The sequence below is a fragment of the Gouania willdenowi genome, chromosome 5, assembly GCF_900634775.1.
Source record: "Gouania willdenowi chromosome 5, fGouWil2.1, whole genome shotgun sequence".
NCBI classification, from domain to species: Eukaryota; Metazoa; Chordata; class Actinopteri; order Blenniiformes; family Gobiesocidae; genus Gouania; species Gouania willdenowi.
The window spans coordinates 21,220,501-21,246,867 of NC_041048.1; the positions used below are offsets into that span (position 1 = coordinate 21,220,501).

The 26,367-nt window shown below is 39.2% G+C and overlaps 1 protein-coding gene across 7 annotated transcripts in view; it reads left to right on the forward strand.

Annotated features, from left to right (window-relative positions):
* Positions 1-26,367, forward strand: part of scn8ab (sodium channel, voltage gated, type VIII, alpha subunit b) — a 73,537-nt gene that overhangs the window by 14,945 nt on the left and 32,225 nt on the right. For 3 of the 7 annotated variants that reach the window (XM_028446512.1, XM_028446516.1, XM_028446513.1), the window contains exons 3-11: positions 13,340-13,458; positions 14,281-14,370; positions 14,452-14,580; positions 17,936-18,027; positions 21,263-21,484; positions 21,649-21,712; positions 24,072-24,213; positions 25,082-25,288; positions 25,373-25,654. In XM_028446512.1, the coding sequence (XP_028302313.1) occupies positions 13,340-13,458; positions 14,281-14,370; positions 14,452-14,580; positions 17,936-18,027; positions 21,263-21,484; positions 21,649-21,712; positions 24,072-24,213; positions 25,082-25,288; positions 25,373-25,654 (1,347 nt within the window). Of the gene's footprint in view, positions 1-13,339; positions 13,459-14,280; positions 14,371-14,451; positions 14,581-17,532; positions 17,625-17,935; positions 18,028-21,262; positions 21,485-21,648; positions 21,713-24,071; positions 24,214-25,081; positions 25,289-25,372; positions 25,655-26,367 lie in introns of those variants that run through there. The other 4 variants (XM_028446515.1, XM_028446517.1, XM_028446518.1 and 1 more) reach the window with 3 other exon arrangements.

A 26,367-nucleotide genomic window follows, 5' to 3' on the forward strand; every position in this document is an offset into this window, starting at 1 on the left:
AAATCAGCCTGTTTGTGTAGAGTTGCTCAGAAAGTGACTTTTCAGAGGCTAAAACTCCGGAAAACAGACGAGTTTGGGAAAATAAACCTCAAATGCTACATTTTTGGGGTTCTTAGAACAAATGGAGATGGGTGAAAAATAGCATTTATTTATTTATTTATTCAGTTTATTTCCGACATGGTTGCATTCACAGAAGTTTTGTTATTCTTTTTTTTTTTCTTTTTTTTTGTACATGCCTTAAAAGAATGACATGGGATCTTTATCAATATTGCCATGTATTAATTAAGTTCTATTAGAAAACTTTACCAACCAGTAGTGTAGACTTGTGTCCTTTTTGACACCTCGTTCCTATGATAACCCACATCCTGCTGTGACCTCCTCCCCCTTTTGTTTTCACTCCTCTCGTTTCTTTTTTCAGTATTTCCTCCTGCTGACTGTTCACCCCTTCACTCTCCCTTCCTTCCCTTCCTCTCCTTCGATCTACACATCCATCTCCATTTTGTCTCTCTCCTCTCTGCAGTGTTTTGGTTAATGCATCACCCAAATGACAAAGACAGCTTAATTTAATGACCATTCAACGTAACCTTTATCACAAGGAATGAGACTTGATTTTGAAGCTGTGGAGGCCGACATGTCTGATAAACTCTGAGTAGGGATTACTCAAAGAGGTGCCCCATACATCAGTGTTTCTCAAATGTAGGTACGTGTACCCCGAGGCGTACGCGATGGCACTACAGGACGTACTTGAAAGAGAGAGCGAGAGTGGAAAATCAACAAATAATTTGTCAGTCCTGGTCCCACCTTAGGCGTGATATGTAAATATATAAACATATATAATGTATAAAAACTATAGAAATAAATCTATTCAGGAGCCACTAAATCAGTGTCACCTGGAGTTTAAATAGGGTCGTATGAAATTTTTGAAAAATTAAGATAGATTTTTGATTTTTTTAAAAAAAACAACTGTATTTATATATTTTCTTTTTGTGAATCTAGTTCAATTAAAATGCATTAAACTAAATTTTATCGGAGCTCAAACATGATCAGAAGCAAATTCATGCCTTTGGGCTCGCTAGAAATTCTTGATATCAAAATGGGGTCGCAATTAAAAAAAGGTTGGGAACCACTGCACTAAATGCTGTTTCTTTCCACTTATTTATAAAACGAGATTCTTTAAAATATGTGTATCCCTCATTCATTCCATCATTATTCTCTATAGTTGTTTTTTATAGTATTATGAGCAAAATGTTGTCGATGGACGAAGGGGTTACTCGGATTCAGAAATAAGAAAATGGGGGTACTTGAGCCAAACAAGTTTGGGAACCACTGCCATACATAGCTCAATGGTTTTATGAGCTTAACGACATCTGATAGTTCCCTTCATAACATAGACTCAAGTGGATCACATAACACACATACGGTTTTTCTAAATCTGAAGAGATTTTTTATCTGTGGCTATACAACATATAGATAAAAATCAGGCATTGAACAGTTTTTATTGTACTGTGTGTTCTGATAATCTAAGCACACCACACACATAACCATTCTGTCCCAACACCAATCATCCCTCAAGACAGAAATCTCACGTGATGAAGTAATAGCCAAACACGTGAAGCAATGCTGCGTCCCAAGCGACTCGGAACTCGAGATTTTCCAACCTCCTCCTTGAAACAGTGACTTGGAACGTCACCTGAAGTCGGAGCTACTAATCGTTAAAGTTGAAAAAAATGTTTTATAGAATAATAGCAGTCCGCCATGTTTGAGATATTGTGATGTGCTGCAGCTGAATTTTCAACTCGGAAGTGCTGAGTTCCCAGTTGCTTTGAACACAGCGTTACTTGTTTCTTAGTCGCTTCTTGATTGGCTACGATCAGTTCCATGTCACTAATCATAGCGTCATGAGCTGGGAGTTGTCAACTTTTCTCACACACACACACACACACACACACACACACACACACACACACACACACACACACACACACACACACACACACACACACACACACACACACACACACAGTGTTTTGGTTGCTAATCCTGAACAAGTTCAACATTTACGATTGTTCACCCCGACCTGTTTTGGAGCCGATTATTGGGATAAATGCACTCTTTACACACCTCAGACCACAGGATAATATTATTGAGTAATCTTATAAGACATACAATAACCTGGTGTTTGCCTTCCTTGGTCGGAAAGGACAAAAACAGCCTGAATATTTTTGTGTGCTTTCCCAGCATGCTTTGCAGTATTGTAGCTTTAAACTAGACTTTTTTTCCTAAATGGAGGATTAATGCTTTTTTCTATGCTTCACTTCAGATATGCCTAAGGGAAATCTAGCTAAAATACGTAGCGTGACATTTCAAGTGACATTTGACATGTCTCTCCGTTGGCTACACATTCAGCCACTCGATTTACAGGAAAAAATATGGTGGAATTGCGTGATATTGTCCCAACACATTTAGTCCGTGTCATATACTGTAGCTAATTCCAAGTTTACGAGGAAAAGTCCGTCTATCTGCAAAATTTTGTATTTCAAGTTTTGATGTTTGAGTTATAGGTAGCATATGCGTGACATTCTCCCTTAACATGCATATGAAGCTATATTCTGTGTCTTTTTCCATTTTCGTTTCAAAAACTGAATTCTGTGATTTGCTTCCTTTATCTGTAATCACAGAAAATTGGAGGAACTTTTTTTTTAAACAAGAAATTGTTCAAACAATTACATTACTTATCAAATTTTTTTATTTCACATTTTCACTAATCTTTATAACAGACTGTGCTTAACATCTGTCACAATTTTTAGTCACCATTATTTTTCTGACAGGATAGATTCCAGGGGCCTGTCGTGTGGGCCACAGGCTAACGTTAGAACAGCCTTGGTGCTCACAGTGTTTTTAATTGTAAACCTAGAGTTTGCGTCCGTGTTTCAAGTTTATATACTTGTTTTAAGTCCCCCGTCAGTGTACATCGTGGTCTAAGTACTCACCTGCTACTGACTATCTTGCACTGGCAAGTGACGTGACCCGGCAGGAACACGGTACGTGTACTCCAGAGACCGGTTGTTACAACTGAACTGTAAGAGTTTATCTCGTGTGACACACATCAAGTTCATCCTGAAGGATTTTAACCATGGTTCTCATGGTAACACAAACGACCAAACGAGGAAGAAGAGGAAGCGGGGGAAAAGAGGTGGTGTCAGGCTGCGCGTAAGGAAGCAGTAGCTGACCAGGACCCCTCTGCTCTCAGTAATTCTGGGAAACGCTCAGTCCCTGAGGAATAAAATGGATGAACTTCAGGGGAATGGCCGCTTTCAGAAGGACTTCATGAACTGCTGCATCATGGCCTTCATGGAGACGTGGCTCACAGAGTTGGACCAGGACTTGGACCTGCTCATTGATGGCTTTGGGGCTCCCTTTCGTCTTGATCGCCAGGCTGACATCACAGAGAAGTTGTCAACAAGCGTTACTGCAGCTCTGTGACTGTCAGAAATCTGCCTGCCAGATGTTGAACTTCTATCTGTGTCGCTGCATCCCTTTTACATGCCCCGTGAGTTTCCTCAAATGTTTATATCCACCCGAAGGCAAACGCTGCTTCTAGCATCATCTCTGATGTCGTTCATAGACTGCAGTCTATTTCACCTGACGCTCCTAACTTCATAATGGGTGATTTTAACCACGTTTCTCTGAAAAAGTCCCTAATAAACTTTTATCAATATGTTTCCTGTCCAACCAGGCGGGATAAAACTTTAGATCTTTGTTATGGGTCAATTACAGACGCTTTTAAATCCCTCCCTCTCCTCCCTTTGGGCTCTGCGGATCATAACCGTGTGCACCTTTCGCCCATTTACAAGACTGTGTTCAAGAGGGAAAAGTACAGACCAAGGAAGTGAAAGTGTGGTCAGATGAATCTGTGCTCTCACTGCAGGGAATGTTTTAACTGCACAGACCGGGATGTGTTCAAGCAGTCCCGTCAGTTAAGTCAAGCATACTAAAAAAGAAAATTGCTATCCAGCATGCTACTGCATCTGATTTTCATTTAGCTACCAAGGAGCTTAAAACTGAATTGTTGAAAGCAAAACAGAGCTATAAGTCTCAACTGGAGGACAAGATGGCTGCTAATAACCTTGGGTCAGCCTGGTTCAGTATGAAGACCATAGGGCAGGACACTCATACTAGTGAACAGGTCACTTTAAACTTTAATTCACACACTCAATTTGCTACTGCTCTGAACCGTTTTTAAAATTTTGATATTAGTAAAGAAATCTGGGAACTGAGCCTCAAACTTCAGGATAATCAACGCTTTCCCATAACCCAGAGGGATGTTGTGAAAGCTTTTTCCAAGCACAAAAGTTAACAGAAGTCTTGGTCCAGACAATATCTGCAGTCATTTCTGTCCAAAACAATTGAGTTCAGTTTTTAATTCTATTTTTAATCAGTCTTTAAAAACACAGCATGTCCCCAAAGTCTAGAAGGATGCTGTTATTGTCCTGTTCCCTAAATCAAACTGTCCCCACATTTTAAATGATTTTAGACCCATGACCTGATGAAGGTCCTTGAGAGGCTGGTGCGATCAGAACTTTGATATAAAACTGAACATGCTCTTGACCCACTACAGTTTGCTTTTAGGCCCAACAGAGGAGTGGAGGACGCCACACTAACTCTGTTTAACCTGCTCCTTAAACACCTGGAGGGAATTGGATCACATGCCCGACTTTTACTTGTTGACTTTTGACCTGCTTTTAACACCATTCAACCCCACATTTTATTCTGCCGGCTGTTGGATTACTTTAATTTAAGTAACGCACTACAGGAACAGCTTTGTTCGAGCCGCAGCTGTTATTTTAAATAAGTTATAGCTTTAGATATTTATTTATGGTAGTTTTATCCTTTTATTGTCTTTTACTTGGATGCTGTCATGATCTTTTAATTGCTCAGTAGGCCCTCTTTCCTTTGGTGCTGGTCCCAGTCAGCCGGCGAATACGATGTCGTGTTGTGGGTCTGTTGTTTTAATGTCAATGCAGATGCCATCCTTTGTTTTTCACTGCAAAAAAAATCTACCTACGGGTACTGTAAAGTCACCTGAACCTGAACCTGAACCCTGCGATGGACTGGCTCCTTGTTCAGGATGAATCCCAACCTTGTGCTCATTGAGGCATAGAGATAAACACCAGCAAACCCATAACAAGGAACGAGTAGATCAGAAGATAAATGAATGAATGAATAGATCAATGATAAATGACTTGTTTCCAAAGATGTAGTTGATCTCTAAACCAAATGTAAATTTGAAATGCGCTCCACAGAGTTGCTGAGTTTGTTTCGATGTAACAAGCGTTCTCCATTTTAATTTCTCCAGGATCTGCTTTTCATTTTCAAATCAAATAAAGATTTGACGCATAGTATCATGTTTAACTAATTGTGATGATATCATTTGACATACATGTTAATGCTAACACTCATTATTATCCCCCGCCACAAGTGTGGAAGGGGGATATAGATTTGAGCTCCATCCTTCCCTGCGTCCGTCTGTCCGAGTTAAAGGGGACAGCTTTTCTCAGAAACTGTTTAAGATAGGATAACCAAATTCAGTTTGTGACTTTAGGGTATCAATATCTTGATGGAGTTCGAAAATGAGAATCGCACAAAAATTACTTCCGGAGTTATTGCCCAAATTCCGTTTTTTGGACTCTTCGAGGTATCTTCAAAGGTGACAGCTTTTCTCAGAAACCGTTTAAGATAGGATAACCAAATTCTGTGTGTGGCTTTAGGGTATCAATATCTTGATGGAGTTCGAAAATGAGAAGCGCTCAAGAACATTTTCCGGAGTTATTGCCCAAATTCCATTTTTTTAACTCTATTCAAGGTATCTTCAAAGGGGACAGCTTTTCTTTGAAACCGTTTAAGATAGTTAGTAATCTTATATTCTGATGTGATAATATTTTCTTATGTATACATCTAAGTTCTTAGGTTTAGGACATTTAGGATGATTATAATGACAACCAATCTGGCGGGGGATGTGGATGACTGTCTTCTTGTTTTGATTTATTGTTGTCTTTTGTTTGTGTTGACTGTATTGTTTATCCAGTACAGTACTTTGGTAACTAGGATTGCAGTAGACTTTCTTTTCTTCATCATTTTTAAAGCTACAGTAGGTGCAGTACGTTACCTCTGCAATTCTTTTACAATCAGACTGAATTAATTCCTAATTTGTTAAAAACTGAGAAATCAGATTGTCCTGGTTACATTGACACTACCCAACGGGTGACAATGTTATTATCATGCAGAGAGGTGGCTGCATTTGTTCTCCTCAGGAGCATTACATATAATTTAATAACTGTGTGCAGTCTCACTGTCAATCAATGAAAGGCCTGTGTCTTTGTTTTAACATCACATATTTTAAAGTGTCGTTCTGACCAAAACTACTGCAAATGCTTATGTTTGTCATTAAATGTATTTGATACGTCAGCTACCCTTTTCCCTTAAACAATTGGCAAAAAACTTACAGTGCGATCTTTGAACCCATGAGTTTATTAAAGAGGTTAGGTGTGTAATAGATCGATCTAAAACATCACTTTGTCCAGTGACATAATTGCTATGGTTAGTGTGAGCACTGATTAGTGATGCTTGAAACATGATATTTCTTTCTAATTATACAGTTCATCAGGTTACCAAAATGTCTTTTCACTAATTAGTGTTGGACGTCCACAACAAGTTTGAATTTTGCTTCCAGTATGACTGAAAGACACAGAGAAAAGGGAAAGCATATTTTTTTTCTGAATATCATTTGGTTTGTCCTCAGCAGTTCACTCTGCATCGATCACCCTCTTGGAGCTAGTTATGCATGCAGGGCATATGTAAACTGCTAATGAGATATTACTCATTTTACAAGCCTGCTCAGTCTTTTGTCTGGTCAGCAAAACCGTCTTAGCATGACCTCAGTGAGAGACGCTTCCCTCGCACATTGGATTTAATGTTTTCCTGTTGTTCATTACTCAAACAGAGGCTGTGTGTGTGTGTGTGTGTGTGTGTGTGTGTGTGAGAGTGGGTGTGTGTGTATCTGTGTGTGAATGAATGAATGAATGAATTAAACTTGTCTGAGGGTGTTTAGGAAGTGCAGAGGTACCGTAAAAGAGAGAGTGCAGTCTTATCGAATATGAGCACTGTTTTTAATCTAATTAGAGATCATGGCTCCACTTCTCTTAGGAGACTTTGAGCTTTCTCCCTGATTTTTATCCAACTGTTAAGCACTCTGTAATTGTATTACTTGGGATCAAATGCATCAGCTCTAATTGTAGCCTCCATATTACTATACACTGAACGAAAAAATGTCTAAAGCCAAAGTTTAGTGCCTTTTAAATGTAAGTTTGTCCTGTCCTCCCTAACCCCTTTACCCTTTTATCCCCCCGCCCTCACTCTGGTGAAACACTGCCTTCTGTCTTTACATATTTTCCCCTTAAAGTTTAGCTCACCCTTCGTTAGCATGGCCTGGGGATGGTCATAATTATGCACTATAATGACTTAAATATACCAAAAAAATATACCAAAAAAAAAATTATGCGCATGCAGTTGTTACAAAAAAATTCCATTACATGCAATGTCAACCTAAAGCGACAGATGCTGACATTTTTTTTTTCAGCACCAGCATTTCGATTATCATACGATGCGTGGAAGGAGGACAGTCAATGATGATTCAACCACTAGTAAAACAGGAAATACAGCACATACATTTGTGATCTTCTCAGAAAATATTCATGTGATGATATATTTTCTGTCAAATAACCATTTGCATCTAATTTAAATTTATGCAAACAATAATGAAAAAAAAATGCTATTTTTGTTTCATGAAGTAATTTCAATGTTTTTTCTCCATTTTCTGTGATATTGGAAAATTAGAGCCCCTACAAATGACAGATTTGTTAAGAAACGGGGGAAATACACATTAATAAACATGTAAATGTGCAAGATTGTACCTAATTTCCATCTGTGCCCAACAAATGCACCCATATGTAAGGTACAATACATTAAAATACATCTTTAATACAGAAGTAAAAAGAAAAAGTTCAGACATGCATACACAACTACCCAGTCAATAGAAATTAGACATACATTAGATATTTACTTATATTTATGCAAGCATACAAAATATATAAAAATGCAATGCAAATCTTGATAGACAGGCAACTACTGCTGGGCGGTATGACCAAAAATTGAAGATATATATAAAAATATAACGGTTTCATAATATGAGATGTTTTTTTTAAATTTATTCCCAAGCACAACTGGGTGTTGACCACTATTTCTAATGATGTAGAGAACAATCACTGCAGTAAATTGACTTAATGAAGTCCATTCAAGAATCTTTGACTTTAAGTGAGGACTGAATGGGGGATGGTCTGCAGCTAATTTATCATCCACCATACTCATTTAAACATGTCGTACCTCACTCATAGGTTTATTGTATATTGTTAAAATATTTAGCTTTTTCCTTTGTTTTTAAAAAACAATATGTATTTTGTGTAATGTTGGATTGGTTTTGTGTGGGTAAATTGTGTATATCTGAAACGCTGGACCACCAGACAGGAAAGGACTCAAATGCATGACCCAGAATCAGAGTCCAAGAGTTTAATCCAGAAATGGCTAGGGTCTCTCATTTGGAGGTCAGAAACGCAGGCAGAGGTACAAAGGGATTGGCTGAGGCAAAATCCAGGAGTCAAAAACAGGCAGAGTGAGAAACAACACTAGCAGAACGCTGGATCACTGGTCAGAAAAAAAAAAAAACCGCAGATAATCTAACAAACAGAAACTAAAGCAGCTGAACCAAATTGACCGACTAACGAATGTAATGAGTGACAGCTGGGAACACAGGTGAAACTGATGTGGGCAGGCTGAACGGAGGGTGAAGCAGCCTGGAATGACAAAGGAATTTAGGAAACAAAACAAGAAGTGTCAAAATAAAACTGTTAAAACACCAAGCCGAACACGGATGTGACAATTTCCTTATTGGTTGTATCTCTTTGCTGCTGTAACAAGGGAATTTCCACATTTTGGGATTAATGAAGTACAATATAATCTAATCCTAAAATATGACTTTTAAAGTCGTTCAAAAAGCAGAGCCATTTCTGGCTATATGCAGACATGCAATTGTAATTGCAAAGCTCTGTGAGCCACTTGGGGGCTCTAAAACTGCATGAGGAGAATGTAATGTAATTTGCCAAAATGCTGGAAATGAATTGTAGGATTAAAGAATAAAATAAACTGCAATTATAAGATATGATTTATGTTTTTGAGTTGTGTTCTTTTAAATAAACATTTTTTGATGAACCAGATTAAGAACACTTAATATGCATTTATTTATTTATTGACATGCTATGGAGGGTTTGCTGTTTTCCTTGTATTCTCTTTTATCACTTTTCTTGAGTGGCCAAATTTAAGATGTTTGATCTTAAAGAGAAGTAGTAATGACTCTGACCCTTCTAACTGGTAAATTGTAATAGATTGTTGAAGTTCAGGTTGCATTTACTGGTTTAGGAATTTCTTTGTGTACCTTTTGTAAACAACATCTTGAATAGGGACCCCTACGAAGCTAGAAACGGCTCAGGTGTTAAGGCTTAAGAGTTTGAAGTACTATGAAAGTTATCATGAAATCAACGAAAATGACTGAAATGAACTTCAAGCCTCAGCAGTCTGATGATGATCAAAAATCATACCAGTGTTGCACAACTTTCTTATTCATCACAATCTGAACCTGCCAGGATTTTTGTCTAAAATCTAACCACAAATGTCCACAAACCACACTCTGGTGCACACAAACAAACACACTATGCACACACTGCCCACCTCACCCCACCATCCCAGTGCTGTTTATGGGTGGGGAGTGGTTGTTGAGAGCCTGGAGTCAGCACATCTTGCCCTGATCGATGACCGCATTTGCGGTTCCTTTCCAGTAAGAGCTTTAAACTTGGGAAGAAGAGGATCGTTTGGCCACAGAGAGCAGAAGGGGAAGAGCCTCAAATGCACCAGCCTGCTGTTTCTGAAGCTGCATCAACGCAGCTTCTGATGCAGTGGTGGCAGGGGTGAACTCATGCTTCCGGCGTGACGTGGCACGATGATGACCTCAAAAACTATTCTGCCCTCATCTCGCTCTTACTTTGAAATACTTGGAAGCTTTTCCCTTAGTATCAGAAATGTGCATTCTTGTGCATTTTATTGTTGCCTGTATTGTGCTAATCTGTCCTGTAATTTCCCATGATTCCTAAATGAAAAGCTGATTCATTTGGTTTGTTTTGGGGTTTGTCTAACTCACAGGTGTCAAAGTCAAGGCCCACGGGCCAGATCCGGCCCGCGAATTAATTATCTATGGCCCCCGGGATGATATTTGATTAGTATTAGAGCCGCCTGCTACTGTTTTGCACGCACCAAAACTCCATTCCCCACAATGCAACGGTAGCCCGCGAACTCACCACAGCGCCGCAAGTGGGCCTCGGCTTCATTCATTCATTCGTCAGCATTCAGGGCAGATGTCAACTTTCAGCAACCCCCCTCCCCAATAATGGCTAAACGGAAGGTGGACGGTGAGAACAGGGGGTTTAAAGCCAGGTGGGAGGCAGATTACATGTTCACGGAGGTAAAAGGCAAACCTGTGTGTCTTCTCTGTGGAGAAAATGTGGCTGTAATGAAAGAATATAATCTAAGAAGGCACGATGAAACGTCTAAAAAACACAAAGACAAAGACAAGAATATGGACACGGAACAAAGGCTACAGAAGGTGGAAGAATTAAAACGAGGTCTTAAGTCCGGGCAGGCTCTTTTCACAAAAGCTACATCACAAAGCGAGGCTGCTGTCAAGGCTAGTTTTATTGTGGCACAAGAAGTTGCTAAATCAGCCCGGCCATTTACAGAGGGAGAGTTCATAAAAAGCTGCATGCTTAAAGTTTGTGACGCGGTGTGCCCAGACAAAAGGCAGCTATTTGCAAACGTGTGCCTGAGCAGAAACACCGTCGCCGAACGTGTAGACCAGCTTTCCACCAATATAAAAGAGCAGCTTGTGGAAAAGGGAAAAGATTTCATCGCATATTCCCTTGCGGTGGATGAGAGCACCGACATAACTGACATCGCTCAGCTGTCAATTTTCATTCGTGGTGTGGACTCCAGCCTGAGCGTAACAGAAGAGTTTTTGGCATTACGTCCTATGCATGGCACAACTACAGGACAAGATCTGTATGAAGAAGTATCCAGATGTGTAAATGAGATGGGGCTGCCTTGGGGAAACCTCGTGGGATTGACAACAGATGGAGCACCCGCGATGTGTGGACACAGGAGTGGATTGGTGGCAAGAATACGTGAGAGGATGCGAAACGAAAAACGAAAACGTCACAGATGAGCTGACAGCTTATCACTGCGTAATACACCAGGAGTTGTTATGTGGCAAAGCCTTGAAAATGGAACATGTAATGAGCATCATAACACGTACGTCGTGCAGTTAACTTCATTAGAGCCAAAGGTTTAAATCACCGGCAGTTCAAGGCATTTCTGGACGAGTTAGATACAGAGTATGGTGACTTGCCCTATCACACATCTGTGCGATGGCTAAGCCAGGGAAAGGTGTTGCAAAGATGTTTCGAGCTGCATGAGGAGATCTGTCTGTTCATGGAAAGCAAAGGGAAAGACACAACAGAGCTCCGAGATGAGACATTTCTGTGTGAAATGGCGTTTCTGTGCGACATCACAAGCCATCTGAATGTGTTGAACCTGCAGCTGCAGGGACGGGGGCGTGTCATCTCTGATATGTACAGTACAGTGAAGGCGTTTAAAACCAAGCTGAGTCTTTGGGAGACGCAGATGCGGAAAGAAAACTTGAGCCACTTTCCCAGCTGCCAGACCATGAAAGAGAAGCTCTCTACCGCTGTGTTCCCGAGTGCACGGTTCGCTGATAAACTCAACATACTTGCCGCCGACTTCCGACGCGGATTTACTGACTTTGAAGCTCAAAAAAGTAGGTTTGAACTGCTCGCCAATCCTTTTGGAGTTGACGCGGAAAGCGCACCACCAAACCTCCAAATGGAGTTGATTGAGCTCCAGTGACACACCGAGGGAAAAATATGAGAGAGTGGGTGCTGCTGAGTTTGCACGTTTCATCCCCGACACATTCCCTCAGCTGCGCATCCAAGCTGCTCAGACGCTCTCTATGTTTGGCAATACATACCTGTGTGAACAAATTTTCTCTTTGATGAAGCTAAACAAAACATCACACAGGAGCCGTCTTACTGATGAGCACCTAGGCTCAATCCTGAGGATTTGCTCAGCTCAGAGCCTGACCCTGAACATTGATGAACTTGTACAAAAGATGAGACACCACCAAGTATCAGGCTCTGTCTCAGACAAGTGAGCATCACCGAGCATGAACATATTTTTAGTTTTTAATTCAGTTAAATTTTTACAGTTGTTTCTACAAGACGTGATTTTTCTTTGAAGAAAGTATTGTTTTGTCACTGTGCCATAGATTTTTGTATTTTATTTATTTATATTTATTTTTCAGTTAATGGACTCAGGGAAAATTGCAGATAAGAGCCATGAGAAAGAATAAAACTGATTTTATTTATTTATTTTTTATTTTCTCATTTTACTATTTGAAAGCAGTAGCCTTATTGGTAGGATCATAGAGCAGCACAATATTGCATTTTCAGCTTATAATGCATTAATTTTCATTTATGCATTTATCTTGATATTAAGGAACATATTTTATTTTTCAAGGACATTTACTTGTTTGCTGTTTGCCTGTTGAAAATGTTTCCCTTGAAATAACTGACAGAGCCATAAGAAAATATTGCTTTATTCATTTAATGTACAGGACATTTGATTTTTCTTTGAAGGAAGTTTGTTTTTGTCTATGAGCCTGTTGAAAAAATGTTTTCACTCGAAATTAGTGACAGAAAAAAAAAAAAAAAAAGTTATTTATTTATAGTAGTAAAAAATCTTGGGTGGAAAGCTCAGCGCTCTAAAACCACCAAAACCTATATGAACAAACCCGGTCTTCAGACTCATCTTACACTTGCGTGCTTTGATTATTGGGGGATCAAATAAAAGGTTTTGTCCTAAAAAACACCAGTAAAAACTCAAGAATGGCCCTACGGCCTAAAGGAAATCTAACATACTGTCAGTATGAAAAAAGACTACATAGTTAAATATCATTAAAATCATTTTAATATGTTTTAATAAACATTGAACCAGTCCGGCCCTCGGCTTGTAGCAAATTTGTTTTTTTGGCCCTCTGATGTATTTGACTTTGACATCCCTGGTCTAACTGCTCTGTTTTGTGTGTTTTCTCTGTCTCTCTCCACAGACATTTATAGTCATAAACAAAGGGAAAACAATCTTCCGCTTCAGTGCCACGCCCTCCTTGTACATCATAAGCCCTTTTAATCTATTTAGGCGAATTGCTATTAAGATTTTGATACATTCATATCCTTTCAAGTGGTTTGATATCAAGGTGCATTTTACTGTATAGTGTTTATTCTCAAATATTATATTCTGACTTTAACATTCCTCTTACATACAGTAGGGCTTGGCGATATGTACTAAAAGTCCATTTTGGATATTTGTTTTTCAATAAAGTTTTACAGAATTATGAATTTGGGTCAAAGTCACTGTTGCAAAATGTACTAACAGCGGAACAATATCAGCATTATCAGTGCCATTCTGGCAGACTTTTCAGTCTGTGTTGCTGCAGTATTTGAGCACACTCGTCGTAATGTACCCCATGCTTCTGGACGAGATTAGTTGTTGTCCAGCCTTAAATAGTACCTGTAGTGAATTTTAATTCAATGTTTACTTGCAAATTAGGGGGTGTAAAGGCCCTTTTTATAAATAGGCAAACTTCAGCCACTAGATCCAGTGCCACCATTTTGTCAGGTCACAGATTTTGTCACAGCACCTGTCTATGACAAAAGGTGGCCACCGTCTCTCAAGGACGAGCCTGTTTTCCTCCACTTGGCTGCTATACAAGGACTTTAAAATAAAATAACTTGGCTAAACCTTTAATATTAAATATAATCTTTTGATAGAGCTTGCAATTAAAATTCACTACAGGTACCATTCAACGCAGATTGACTTTTTTAGCGCACATCAATCCATATAAACCAAATTGTCTTATTCTATATTGCATCTGAGAAAATACCAATATATCGCCAAGCTTTACTCGTATCCACTGTGAAGTTAATGTAATTGTTAAATGCCTACTGTGTCATATCGCTGCCCTCTTTGAACCTTAACTCTTGTCCTCACGTTATTCAGCATGATCATCATGTGTACCATTTTGACCAACTGTATATTCATGACATTTAGTGATCCACCGGAATGGTCCAAACAAGTAGAGTAAGTACACATCCAAATGGTCCCAACATACTTCTTTCTATTGTTTTCTTTAAAAACTGTTTGTGTGGTTTTTTTTTTTAGGTATACCTTCACGGGTATCTATACATTTGAGTCACTAACAAAAATTGTCGCCCGAGGTTTTGCTATTGATGATTTCACTTTTCTGAGAGACCCATGGAACTGGCTGGACTTCATGGTCATTTCAATGGCGTAAGTACACATTTTTATTCGACTAAGAATGTGTGATTTAATTTGTCACAACAGTCATGGCATTTTTTATATTCAAAATTCATTTTCCAAAGAAACTACCAAAAAAAAGCTGCCAATGTGAAAAAATGAGCGGTGAATTGGGTGTTCATACAAATAGAATGCACATGCTGTTTCTTCATCAGTTTAATACTATTGCTCGGGCAAAAGACAAAACGCACAAAAGTTGTAGAGATTGTCCTTTTTAAATATTTTTTTTTTTTACATTACAGTGTTTAGAATAGAGAATGTGGCTGCAAGCACAAAATGAAATGTCGTAGGTGTTAGTGGAAGAAGAGAAGAATAAACATGTGGTTGAACCAAAGCAAGCAATACGCAGGAGAAACACCATATGGGGGGGCTGTCTGTGAGAAAGTCAGTTTTGTGAGGAAAACAAGAAGAACAATAGACCCAAGATGGACAAAGGGAAAATGCTCAGAAGAAATGGTATTTTTGATTCATTCATTCTAGGAATGTTGACTCAGCCGAGAGTCTCTTCGTGGCCTTTAGTTCTGCCTACGTCTCCTCCTCCAACAATGCCTGCAGCCATCTGTGGGTAAAGCTGTGAGAGTCAAAAGTGCTGAATATATACCCACATTTGCTCTAGCTTTGATAACTCAATGAACAGTTGCATCTCCTCCTCTTAATGTTTTGTGCATTCTGGCCGAGACAGATGACCTATTCATTAAAGGCACTAAATAGTTTTGCCCATTTGACAGACAGTCCTTGTTGCACGCAGTTAGTAGATCAACCACATGTGCTTGCGGATGTTTTCATACACGCCGACCTTTAGTAAATCAGGCACTAAAATGCATTAACTTCTTATTTTTTTGTAATAATACCACTAGTGTAATGATTAATGATTTGTTATGAAAAGAGATGTAATTTGAACAAATCTGGTAAAACTGATGACTACAAGAACATTACAGTTGCATTAAAGTAAGAGTAAATTTTCATGCTTGTTTTTCACACAGCCTTTTATAATCTCTACATATACGTGTAGAGAGTATAGGAGGCTGAAGTTTCTTTGTCACGTTGTGCTCATGTTATGTGATGAAAAAACAGCAGAGAAATTAATGAGATGGGTTTGTTTTTTTTAACTATCAGAATCACAATGAGGTTTAAAACCTTTCGGGGTCCAAGGTAGATGCTCTACCTTTGGCATTAAAGTGCATGTCCAAAGCTTCACATTACTTTCTGATCTTGGGTGAGGAGTCACTTTCTTTTGTCTGCTGTGCAGAGCGAACACAGCACACTACTCATTTCAACGTACTTTTTTCTTAGTGTCAACCTTGTGTCGCTTGTGTAAGAATTTTCTTCCAATGATTTTCTATAGCTATGTAAAGACTAGATCGGCCTGATTCACTGAGCTCACAAATAAAGAGTGCTAATGTTGTTTTTTCACCTTTTGGGTGTGATTCATTTGGACTAACAGGTGCAAATGTGTTGGAGACTGGCCTTTTGAAATTAGAGTTTTGTGTTCACCAGTTCTGATGTGTGACCCAAGTGCTAAATCCAATGTTGTAGGTGTTAATGGAAGAAGAGAATAAACATATTCCTGAACTACGGAAAACAAATGTGGATATAAGCAGGAGAAACACCATATGGGAGAATTTCTATGAGAAAGTCAGTGCCGTGGGGAAAACAAGAAGAACAACAGATGAAGTCAAGAAAAGAAGGACTGAATGAAGAAGAGCAAACTAAAAAAGTGTTTCAGCAACTTCTGATTAAGTCTTTCAAAAACAATATTGACTCAGCCGAAAAGATCCATTCTCTTTGTTTCCTATCTTTGGTGTTTTAGCTGTGACAGTTAAAACCTGACTGTTTAACCTGTTGAATAAATGATTAGAGGCAATGCTTGTTGTGCAAGAGTTAGTAGATCAATCACAACCTGTTTTTTTAAATGTGCTGTCAGTTTTGCCAGTTTTTTTGTATTTTTTTGCACATGTGTAAATCAGTAAATCAGGCCTTTAATCGACACAGAGTGAATCTTCCTTTTTGTTTTGAATTCTGCTTCAAACCCAAGTTTTGTTTCAGAAATGTGTTAAAGAGTAACTAAACCCTTGCTTTCTGCTGACCTGGCACTAGGGGGAAATTTAAAAAATACCTTGATTATGGACGTTACTCCTGTAGCAGTAAGACACGCCGAGTCAGGCATCCCACAGCACTGTCAGTGACAGAGCGATGCCTGCTCAACTACTACATACAATACACAGCCCACAAGCAGAAGCACACAGCACATACAGCCCCACAGACACTATATCACTCATAAACAGTCCCTGCTCTACTGCCGCCATGAATCTCAGAACAGCGCCTCACACACACATAAACCAGGAAGACAGACACACAGCAGCGAGAAGTTCACGCACACACAGAGACAGACGGGGATACACACACAATGTGTCTATAGCTTAATGTTAGACCAGAATCTGCTCTTTATAGAAGCACAGAGTCAAAAACATCACAGCTGAAGAAAGGTGTACCACATTGGAGCATTACTCACTGAGGGCTGTGAAAGGAGGAAAAGTAGTCCCTCCTCCCACCTTTTATAGGAGGGGCATACCCAAGAGTGACAGTTGGTGACGCACGATGCTCCAAATAATCTGGCAAATAATTGCAATATTCAATTGTAATAGCAGACGTTCAACCCTTCAAGGGCAGTGACTCTGACATTTTACAAATAAATATGCAAAATTAAAATACTTTTACTAAAATATTAAAAGTTGGACTAGGATCAATCAACAGCACTAATTTTTACCCAAATACATATGTATTCAGCAGAAAAAGTGGGTTTGGGGTTTAGTTACTCTTTAAATAGTTATTTTCATGTAAATATCATGTATTATGAGTGCTAATACTCTGCCTTTCAACTGTCTGGGATGGCTGCTGAGTGATTGTATCTGATCCACCTTGCAGGTATATAACAGAGTTTGTAAACCTAGGCAATGTCTCAGCTCTGCGTACGTTCAGGGTTCTGAGGGCTTTGAAAACAATTTCAGTTATCCCAGGTAAGACGGTCCAGGTGTGTGTGTTTGTGGGTGGGCGAGTCACGGGGTTGATGTTAGGTGTGGTTTTGTTCCACTCTCTCCTCCTCCTCCTCCTCCTCCCTTCTTTTCCTGTTACTCTCCTTCTGCTCTCCTACCACTGGTAGGACAGGGGTCCTTTCTCCCACCGTGGTGTCCCCTCTTGGTCTTCAATGGTGGTGCTGGTGGTGTCGTGCCCTTTATCGCAAACATGCGTGCCCGTCTCGTGTCCCTGTGTTTGTTGTGCGTTGTGTGTCATGCGGTTCTGTTCTGTGTGTCATCCTACCTTGTTACAGATATATAACAGAGTTTGTGGACCTTGGGAATGTCTCGGCGCTGAGAACGTTCAGGGTTCTCCGAGCATTGAAAACTATTTCTGTCATTCCAGGTGAGACTCTCATTTAAACACTAAGGCTGAGTTCATATCCTATTGATTTAGTTTTTTACAATCAAAAATGGTATAGCAATACATTTTTGATAGGCTTTGCAGTCTGCTGGCAGTCTTGAATGGTTCAAAAACTGTTGTTTTCTCGATTTCATTTTTGAAAATTCAATTGCATTTGCATCTAATAAAATATTATGTTCAAATTATGTACAATATGTTTTGACTATGCCTAACCTTTGATTAGACTGCCAAGCCCAGTTTTCTGCATGTTGCTTTGATTTTACAAGTTTGGCTTCAAGTAGCTACTCTGGGCTATTTTTTTTGCCACCTTTTAGGCTTTATTAAAACATGGACGTCTTTAACATTTTTTAAAAGATCTTGTCCATCCCAGGACCAATATAGGTACGCAGCTACAGAGTAAAGCACTGATCCTTGGTTGTTTTGTTTGGCATAATACAACCCCATACACAAGATGCTCCATAATACAAGAAGAAACAGTCCTTGGTCAAACTGATCTATACAGAGACTCAGTGCATTGTTTTAATGTAACGATATAGATCAAACAGCTTGTAAGGGTTCCTGTAATTTTAATACATCGTTCCCTGACAGGTACAGAGCATGTGTTCAGGATCTTCTGAGGGGAAGTAGAGCTAAAAAGACACTGGCTGTGTTCGAAAACGCAAACTAACGTATTTTGCACTGTCTACTATATACTTTAAGTATGATTAGGATGATAACCATTCCCCCTAAAGTATACCTCCAAGTTTCCCAAGATGCATTTCGAACCTACAACAACAAAAACCTGAAGCACACTGAAGCTAAATATCACCGTTGATTCTCCACTTTTGAAAGTTCTGAAAGCATTTTAAGCGAGAAAGTGACCAAGTAGAATATCAACATGTGGTCATTTGATCCATAAAACTCGCAGAAACACATTTCATGCTGACATTTTGGAGATTTTTGGAGACCCGTCATTGTGCAACTGACTAAACTTCCTGTTAACTTCAAAACAAGAGCCCTATTTGCAAAAGCTTTAAAAACTAATGAAAGATGAGAAAAGATGTTTTTATTTTGAAAGGGGAATGTTTGACTTTTAGCTTGAAGCCGGTCCCAGGACGATTTTATGTTCCGCTCGCAATGCATCATGGGGCACTTGAGCATGACTAGTGTACTTAAAAAATGTCCCAATATAGTATACATCCGGGTATTTCGTGCTTACTCAATCTTTCCATACTATCTAATTGGAATGCACTACATACTCATTTTGACGTCAGACTTATTATGAGTTGTACGTTAGTATGCAATTTCGAGCACAGCCACTCCTCCCGTAGGGAGACAACGTGAGGTTGGGTGGACTGTGTGAGTAACACAAACAGGGTTCCTGGGATGGAAAGAGTTCTTTTGTTAACTCAAGGTCACCATCGCAGTCTAGCTATGTGATGCTGACGAAGTTGATTCTTTCAGCCTTGGCGTTTAAATGACCTGCATGCCACCTCTCATTGACCCTTTTCCCACACGGGGCTCCACCCCCAGCTCTCCTCGTCTGTCCTCTCTCTCCCCTCTTCACTTCCTGTTTTCTTCACTCAGCCTGGCTCATTGTGCATTTTGTGATGCTGCTGCAATAAATTTGATGAGCGAGTTAGTGATTTTACATCTGAAGGACACATTTGGTAATTGAAATTATCTTTTGGCTTGTATTTTTTTCTTTACTTTAACAGATATGGTTTGGGCCAAAATAATATAAAGGAGTTTCTGATGGAAACATAACTAATATAGATACAGTGCATGTTCATGATATGCCTCGCATACGTAATTAGGACTTTAGGACTATCCTAATCCTAAAACTATCCCAGATTAAATATAATTGGCTAGTTTTGTCAGGCAAAGCTTAATACTAAAGGTTTAGTTAGGTAATGTTTTACATATACACTGTAATATTTTGTGCGTCTCCTTCTCCTCCCCCGGGATATCCTCTCTCTCTTCTTCTGTAGGTCCTTTTTGTAAATAACACAAATGTTGCTAACTCATATTTCTATTATTCACTTGGTGCACACCTATCATGGATGTCAATAATTAATCAAGCATTTAATCACAGATGAAGATACAGGAATTAAGTTAATAAGACACTTGTGCACCGTCTCCTACATCAGAGCCTCTCTTGAAATTAATAATTAATAGTACCCCCCATCACTCAATTAGTATCCCCTTGTTTTATTTACATGTTGGCCTCTGAACTTTCTTCTACAGCTAGAGAAACAGTGTCTTATACACATCAACTTATACAGTTTACTCTGATTTTAAGTACTTTTTTTACCATTGCCAATGTGGGCTTGCTTTCCCCGCTGACATTCTAGTAAAACCATGTACTTAACTTTTTCCTAGTGTGCATTCATACATATTTCATATTAGCATATTGATAACCTTCAATGTATTAGTAAGGATTTTGTCTAAAAAAAAGGCCACGTTATAATATTTTCCATTGATGCCGTTTAACCTTTGGTCCAGAATCCAGATAGTTAAGAAGTTCATCAAATTTAGGTTAATGTGTAGGCCTAACAGGATTTAAAAAAAAACAAAAAAAAAAACAGATGTCATTACAACACTGATTAATAAAATAATTAATGTTTTGCATAATAATTCCAGCTTTGATGCTTTCCTTATGAAATAACTCATAGGGATATATCAAAGCAATCAGTAGATGCCTCTGAGGAAGACTGACAGTTGGCAGTAGAATCATGTCAGGAGATGAAAGTAAATTTCAAGGTGGATTTCCTGAGAAGAGTTGTCTGGGTGGGTGAGGCCTTAACAATATTATTTCAATGTTTTGCATGCTTGCAAAGATGGAAAAATATATAACAGAGAGAAGAGGAAAAAAATAGAAAGAAGTGAAGAGGAAAAAGAAAAAAAAAGAAAAAAGAGAGAAAAGAAAAAAGAGTGAACATGAGACAGGAGAAAAAAAGGAAGATTTTTTTATTTTTATTTCTTAAGTAAAAAGAAACAGATGTAATTTACACGTTGCATTGGTATATTGAACTCTGCTAGGTCTCTACTGCAGCTTCTCAGCTTAACACTTTCATTCAGCTGCAACAGTCTCCAGACCTTTCATGTATCTCTGTGTGTGCATGTGTCTCTCTTTTTGAATGTTTGTGTGAGTTTTTCTGTTCCTATATGTTTGCGTTCGTACTTGTGTGTGTGTGTGCGTGTGTGTGCGTGTTTGTGTTTGTTTGTGTAATACCAGGCCTGAAGACCATTGTGGGGGCCCTGATCCAGTCCGTGAAGAAGCTGTCGGATGTGATGATCCTCACTGTCTTCTGTCTCAGCGTCTTTGCTCTGATTGGGCTACAGCTCTTCATGGGAAACCTGCGGCAGAAGTGTGTGTTCTGGCCAATTAACATGACTGAGCAGTTACTGGCCAATGGCAGCAGGGGCTTTGACTGGAACGAATACATCATGAATAAGAGTGAGTAATCAAGCATAACAGTTAAAATCATGACCTCAATATCATGTCCTCCTTGCACATCGTTTTTTTTTTTTTTAAGAAATACTCTATTTTTCTACATTGCCGAGATGAATATTTAAAGAAGCTTGCACACTAATGTAGGTGCCTGTGTTTGTGCCTCTTAGGTAATTTCTACATCCTCCATGGTCAAATTGATGCTCTGCTTTGTGGAAATAGCTCTGACTCAGGGTAAGTTAGTGCTTCACTAAGCCCATCCCATGATATATTAATGCCTTCTCAATGATGCTTTTAAAGTTTTCAGCTGTTTTCCCAAACCTTTGACTCGTGGTCGGTAACCAGGTTTGCTATTAGAGATACAACAAATTCAGTTGACCACAAGACCAAGGCATTCTTCTTGACTCAGCGTTTTCAGACAGTCCTGTTCATCTCATCTCATCTACAAATTTTGGAGTATTTAATGAATTGGTTATTACTGAGTGACTGCGGTTATTCAATTGATTTTTTCAAATGTTCAGATGATCTGTTATGAATATTTCTTCAGCCTTTTGTGTTTTTGTGACTTAAAATGAGTTGTGTACCTGCAGTTTTTACATGTTGACACGCTAATTCTCTTTCATTGCGTTTATGTGATGCAATGATGAACCAAAAATCCCGTCTCAATAGGTTTTTCTTAACAAAGTCTTACCAGAAGTACGATTCTGGGTCCAAATTACACTCCAGCTGCAGAATTTCAACATCAGCACTAGGGATCGGTGGCTTTCATATCTAAACCCTATAGGGTACTGGTACTCAGCACCTGGGAATCGGTATCGGTACTCAAACAGAACCGATTTTTGGTACTTTTGTGTGTTTGTGTGGTAATAAATGTTGAATAAAAAAAATCTCAACATTTTTTAATTTCACATTTATTTCTCAATACATAAACTTTAACAAAATGTAATCTTTCATTGTAAATTTACATTTATTAACTGACTATGCAGTGTTTTTTCTTTTAAAAGGCAGCTCTACTATTCAGTCATCAGCCCTCTGACGGGAAAAAGCTCTCCTTGGCTTTAGTAAAGGAAGTCACCGTTGCAGGGCTCACTTTAACTTTATGGCGGGTTGACAATGGATCAGACAAACCTGTAAATCAAAACAAGCATTTACATTATTGTTACAGTGTACTAGGAATCTAGATAATAATCATAACTAATGCAAGTTAAAATGGAGCAGACGAACATCATGATGCCTCACTTGCATCGTCATTGTTGCTGTTGCTGCATCACTAAGTGGTAATGCTGCGTTCCAGGCTTTTCCTAGTTGAGAATTCCGATCTCCGACTTCAAAGCGTTCCAGACGCAGCACTTTGAAATAGCTCAAAAACATGGCTGACCAGGATAGTATTTCTAATAAAGACATAATTGTTTGATTAAAATATTCATTATTCTGAATAGCATGTTTTTAATGGCTCAAGAAAGCAAGGGAATATAATGTAGCACATTTCAGCAACAAGGCATTTAAAATGAGTCATGTAAGGCATTCAAGCATGACACATGGAACAAAATTAAATTAAATTAAATCAAATAAAAAATTACATTAAAAAAATGTTCCACATCTTGTTTCCAAATGTGTTTTGGCATTAAAAATTAACCGATGTGTTACATCTGACATGTGGTTCTCTATGGGTGACACCGTTGTTGTGTGACTTCAGTCAACTCACTCTAGAAGAAGTTTGGGTACTTTATGATTTCTGACTTTACCAAGTGGAAACTCCGACATCGGGTGGCGTTCCAAGGCACTTTTTCGAGTAGGTCAGAAAATCCCGAGTTACCTGGAAAACAGCTTAAGGTTTTATCGTTCCCCGTGTTGCTGGCTGCAGATGACGACGCTAACGTGTATTTAACCAGGGGCTTCATCAGATTAGAAGTATTTCCACCGCTCGCTGGCACTTTTTCTGTTAATATTCAAGATATCCACCCACTCCGTAGCCGAGCTCATGCTGCTTTATAAACACGAGACAGAGCGTGGGGGCGGGGTGTTCGCCGGTACATACATAGACTGTAGAAAATACATACAAGGACACTGAGATGCTCACCTTCGTGGGTGTGTCTGTTTACTTGTCGATCACGGCAGAGAGTTTCCGGGAGAAGCGGCTTCTCCAGCTCAGTGCCGCATCAAATTTGTCATCAAAGTGGGAACGCGTCATCAAATTGGAGCGAGGTGTTTGTGCTCACCCTGCAGTAAGAAAGGAGCAAATCACCCTCTAACTAATGATTGAGGGAATCAATGAAAAAAACACTTTGGGCATGTGTATGAAGCCCAAATAACACTTTTATGATGTTTAAAGCACAGAAAAGTCGATTTAGCTTAACATGGGCCCTTTAAATTTACATTCATTATTCAGGAGCCTTACTTGCTTTTGAAAAAGTAATGAAATATTAAAGTCAATCAAGTCAGACTCAAATAATGCAATAAAAGCATGACAGGCCCAAGCAAACAACATCTAAGGGGGAAAAAAATAGATTTTTCATGCAGCCAAACTCAGGTGTTAAGTTGGTGATTCCATTTTAAGTGATCATAATAACCTTTTTCTGTGTGGTCTTTTTAGGAAATGCCCAGAGGGTTTCACCTGTATGAAAGCTGGAAGGAATCCCAACTACGATTACACCAGTTTTGACAGCTTTGGTTGGGCTTTCCTCACCCTTTTTCGCCTCATGACCCAAGACTTCTGGGAGAATCTCTACATGCTGGTAAATGCACTTTTTCATTAATATTCATCCAGTCAGTTGTCTTCATATGTTTTGAATTTTAAGATGCATTAAATTAAGATAAAAACAAATTTTCTTTAGTGCCTTTCAAAAAATCTAAAGTTACTTTACAACAAGCATATGTAACAGGGATGGAAAATAACTTTTGTGTCCACCTGCTATTGTGGCGGGTAAATTCAAAGTTCTACTAGCCAGTCAGCATTTTTAAAAATCACTTTTAAATTTAAGCATTGCTGTTTACAGTAATATTAGAAGGCCTAGAAACTAAGAGACTTTTTTTTAAATTCAAACCTATTGCAAATTTATGAAATTCAGACTTTTTTGTAATAAAAAAAAAAGTAAAACATGTTAAACCTATGTCTTCCCACAATTTTTGCTCAATTGACACCCAACTTGCTATGGAACATCTATAGGCTGTTCTACACAAACCGCCTACAGTTGAGCAAAATGTTTGACTGTAAACCAGGGCTCTCAAAATCATGGTCCGCAGGGCAAACTGCAGCCCGCATCATGATATTTTGTGGCCTCCAACTGCGCCAGAAATTGTGATTTCAAGCCTCAACTGAGAACATGAGAATTCCACCTCCTTTTCATCTTCCTACACTTTGCTTGTCCCTCAGAATTGGCCAATTTTGCCTAAAATCGCCTCTGTAAAAATGACCAGAAGTTAATGTTAGCACATAACAAAAGAACGAAGCACAAGTGGAATTATCAACAATGCAAATTGCTTGTCCACAGTGTTCTGGGTTGTTCCCCACTCAGGATCCTACAGCGTATATATATATATGTAACTTATGTGCTATCTTACATTATATGATATTCATCCTAATTATTCCATGTGCTTTGTTAGACTTTGCGAGCAGCAGGGAAGACCTACATGATCTTCTTCGTGCTGGTCATCTTCGTGGGTTCCTTCTACTTGGTGAATCTTATTTTGGCTGTGGTGGCCATGGCTTATGAGGAGCAGAATCAGGCCACGATGGAGGAGGCGGAGCAGAAAGAGGCGGAGTTCAAAGCCATGCTGGAGCAGCTGAAAAGGCAGCAGGAGGAAACACAGGTCGCTCTCGATCTATCACTCTCATGTTAAAACTGTGGTCATTTTTAGGAGTAATTACATGTAAGTGTACTTATGTGTCCCCAGGCCGCAGCCATGGCCACATCTGCAGGTACTGTGTCAGAGGCTGCTTTAGAGGATGAACGAGACGGACACTTGTCCCGCAGCTCCTCTGAGGTCTCGAAGCTGAGCTCCAAAAGTGCAAAAGAACGGCGTAACCGCAAGAAAAAATGGCGCCAGAAAGAACAAGAAAAGGAGAAGGGAGACAGTGAGAAGGTGGTGAAATCTGAGTCCGATGATGGGAGCAAGAAAAGCACCATCCGTTTTCCTGGAAGCAGGCTGGGCCGCAAGACATCCATCATGAACCAGGTTAAGCTTACACCAGAATCTCAAAGACAGGATTGAGTTGACCGGTGCTAGTTTTAATAGGAGTAGCAGAGCTAAAAGTGATGTAAGAAGCAAACCAAACGTCACAAACCACCATTCTCAGCCTATAGCAGAATTTGATTGAAATAACCAGGTTTCAGCCCATAGAGGGCAGTGACTCTTACATTTCTCCAACAAAATATACCAAAAAGTCAAGAGTTGGACAAGAATCAATCAACAACACTAATTCATACACAATTACATTTGTTCTCCCCAGAAAAACGAGGTTTTAGTATTTTGTTACTCTATAAAAAAGCACAGAACTGACAATAGCTGTGTTTCCATTTCAGATTTTCACAAAATGAAAGCGATATTTCCAAATGTCGACAAAGTATAATTTCACTTTGAACATGTTTCCATTGAAGCTTGTTCTGGGCCGGAGCCTCGTAACTCCCGTGAAATCTCATCCCGCGAGACTTCGCTGCAGGAAGACGGACGCGCCAAACCTCATTATAACACTCTATTCCTTTGTTGTTTCACGTCTAAAGTGGCATTAATAATGTTTAAGTATAATGATAAGAATTATCTCGGTCTCTATGTTTACTCGGAGAGAAGCGGTCATGTGACCATGTACGTCACATTCTGTGACGTGTATTTGCGGAAAAAGTGTTTCCATAGCGCTTTTACGACACACTTCAATATTGAATCATCTGAAA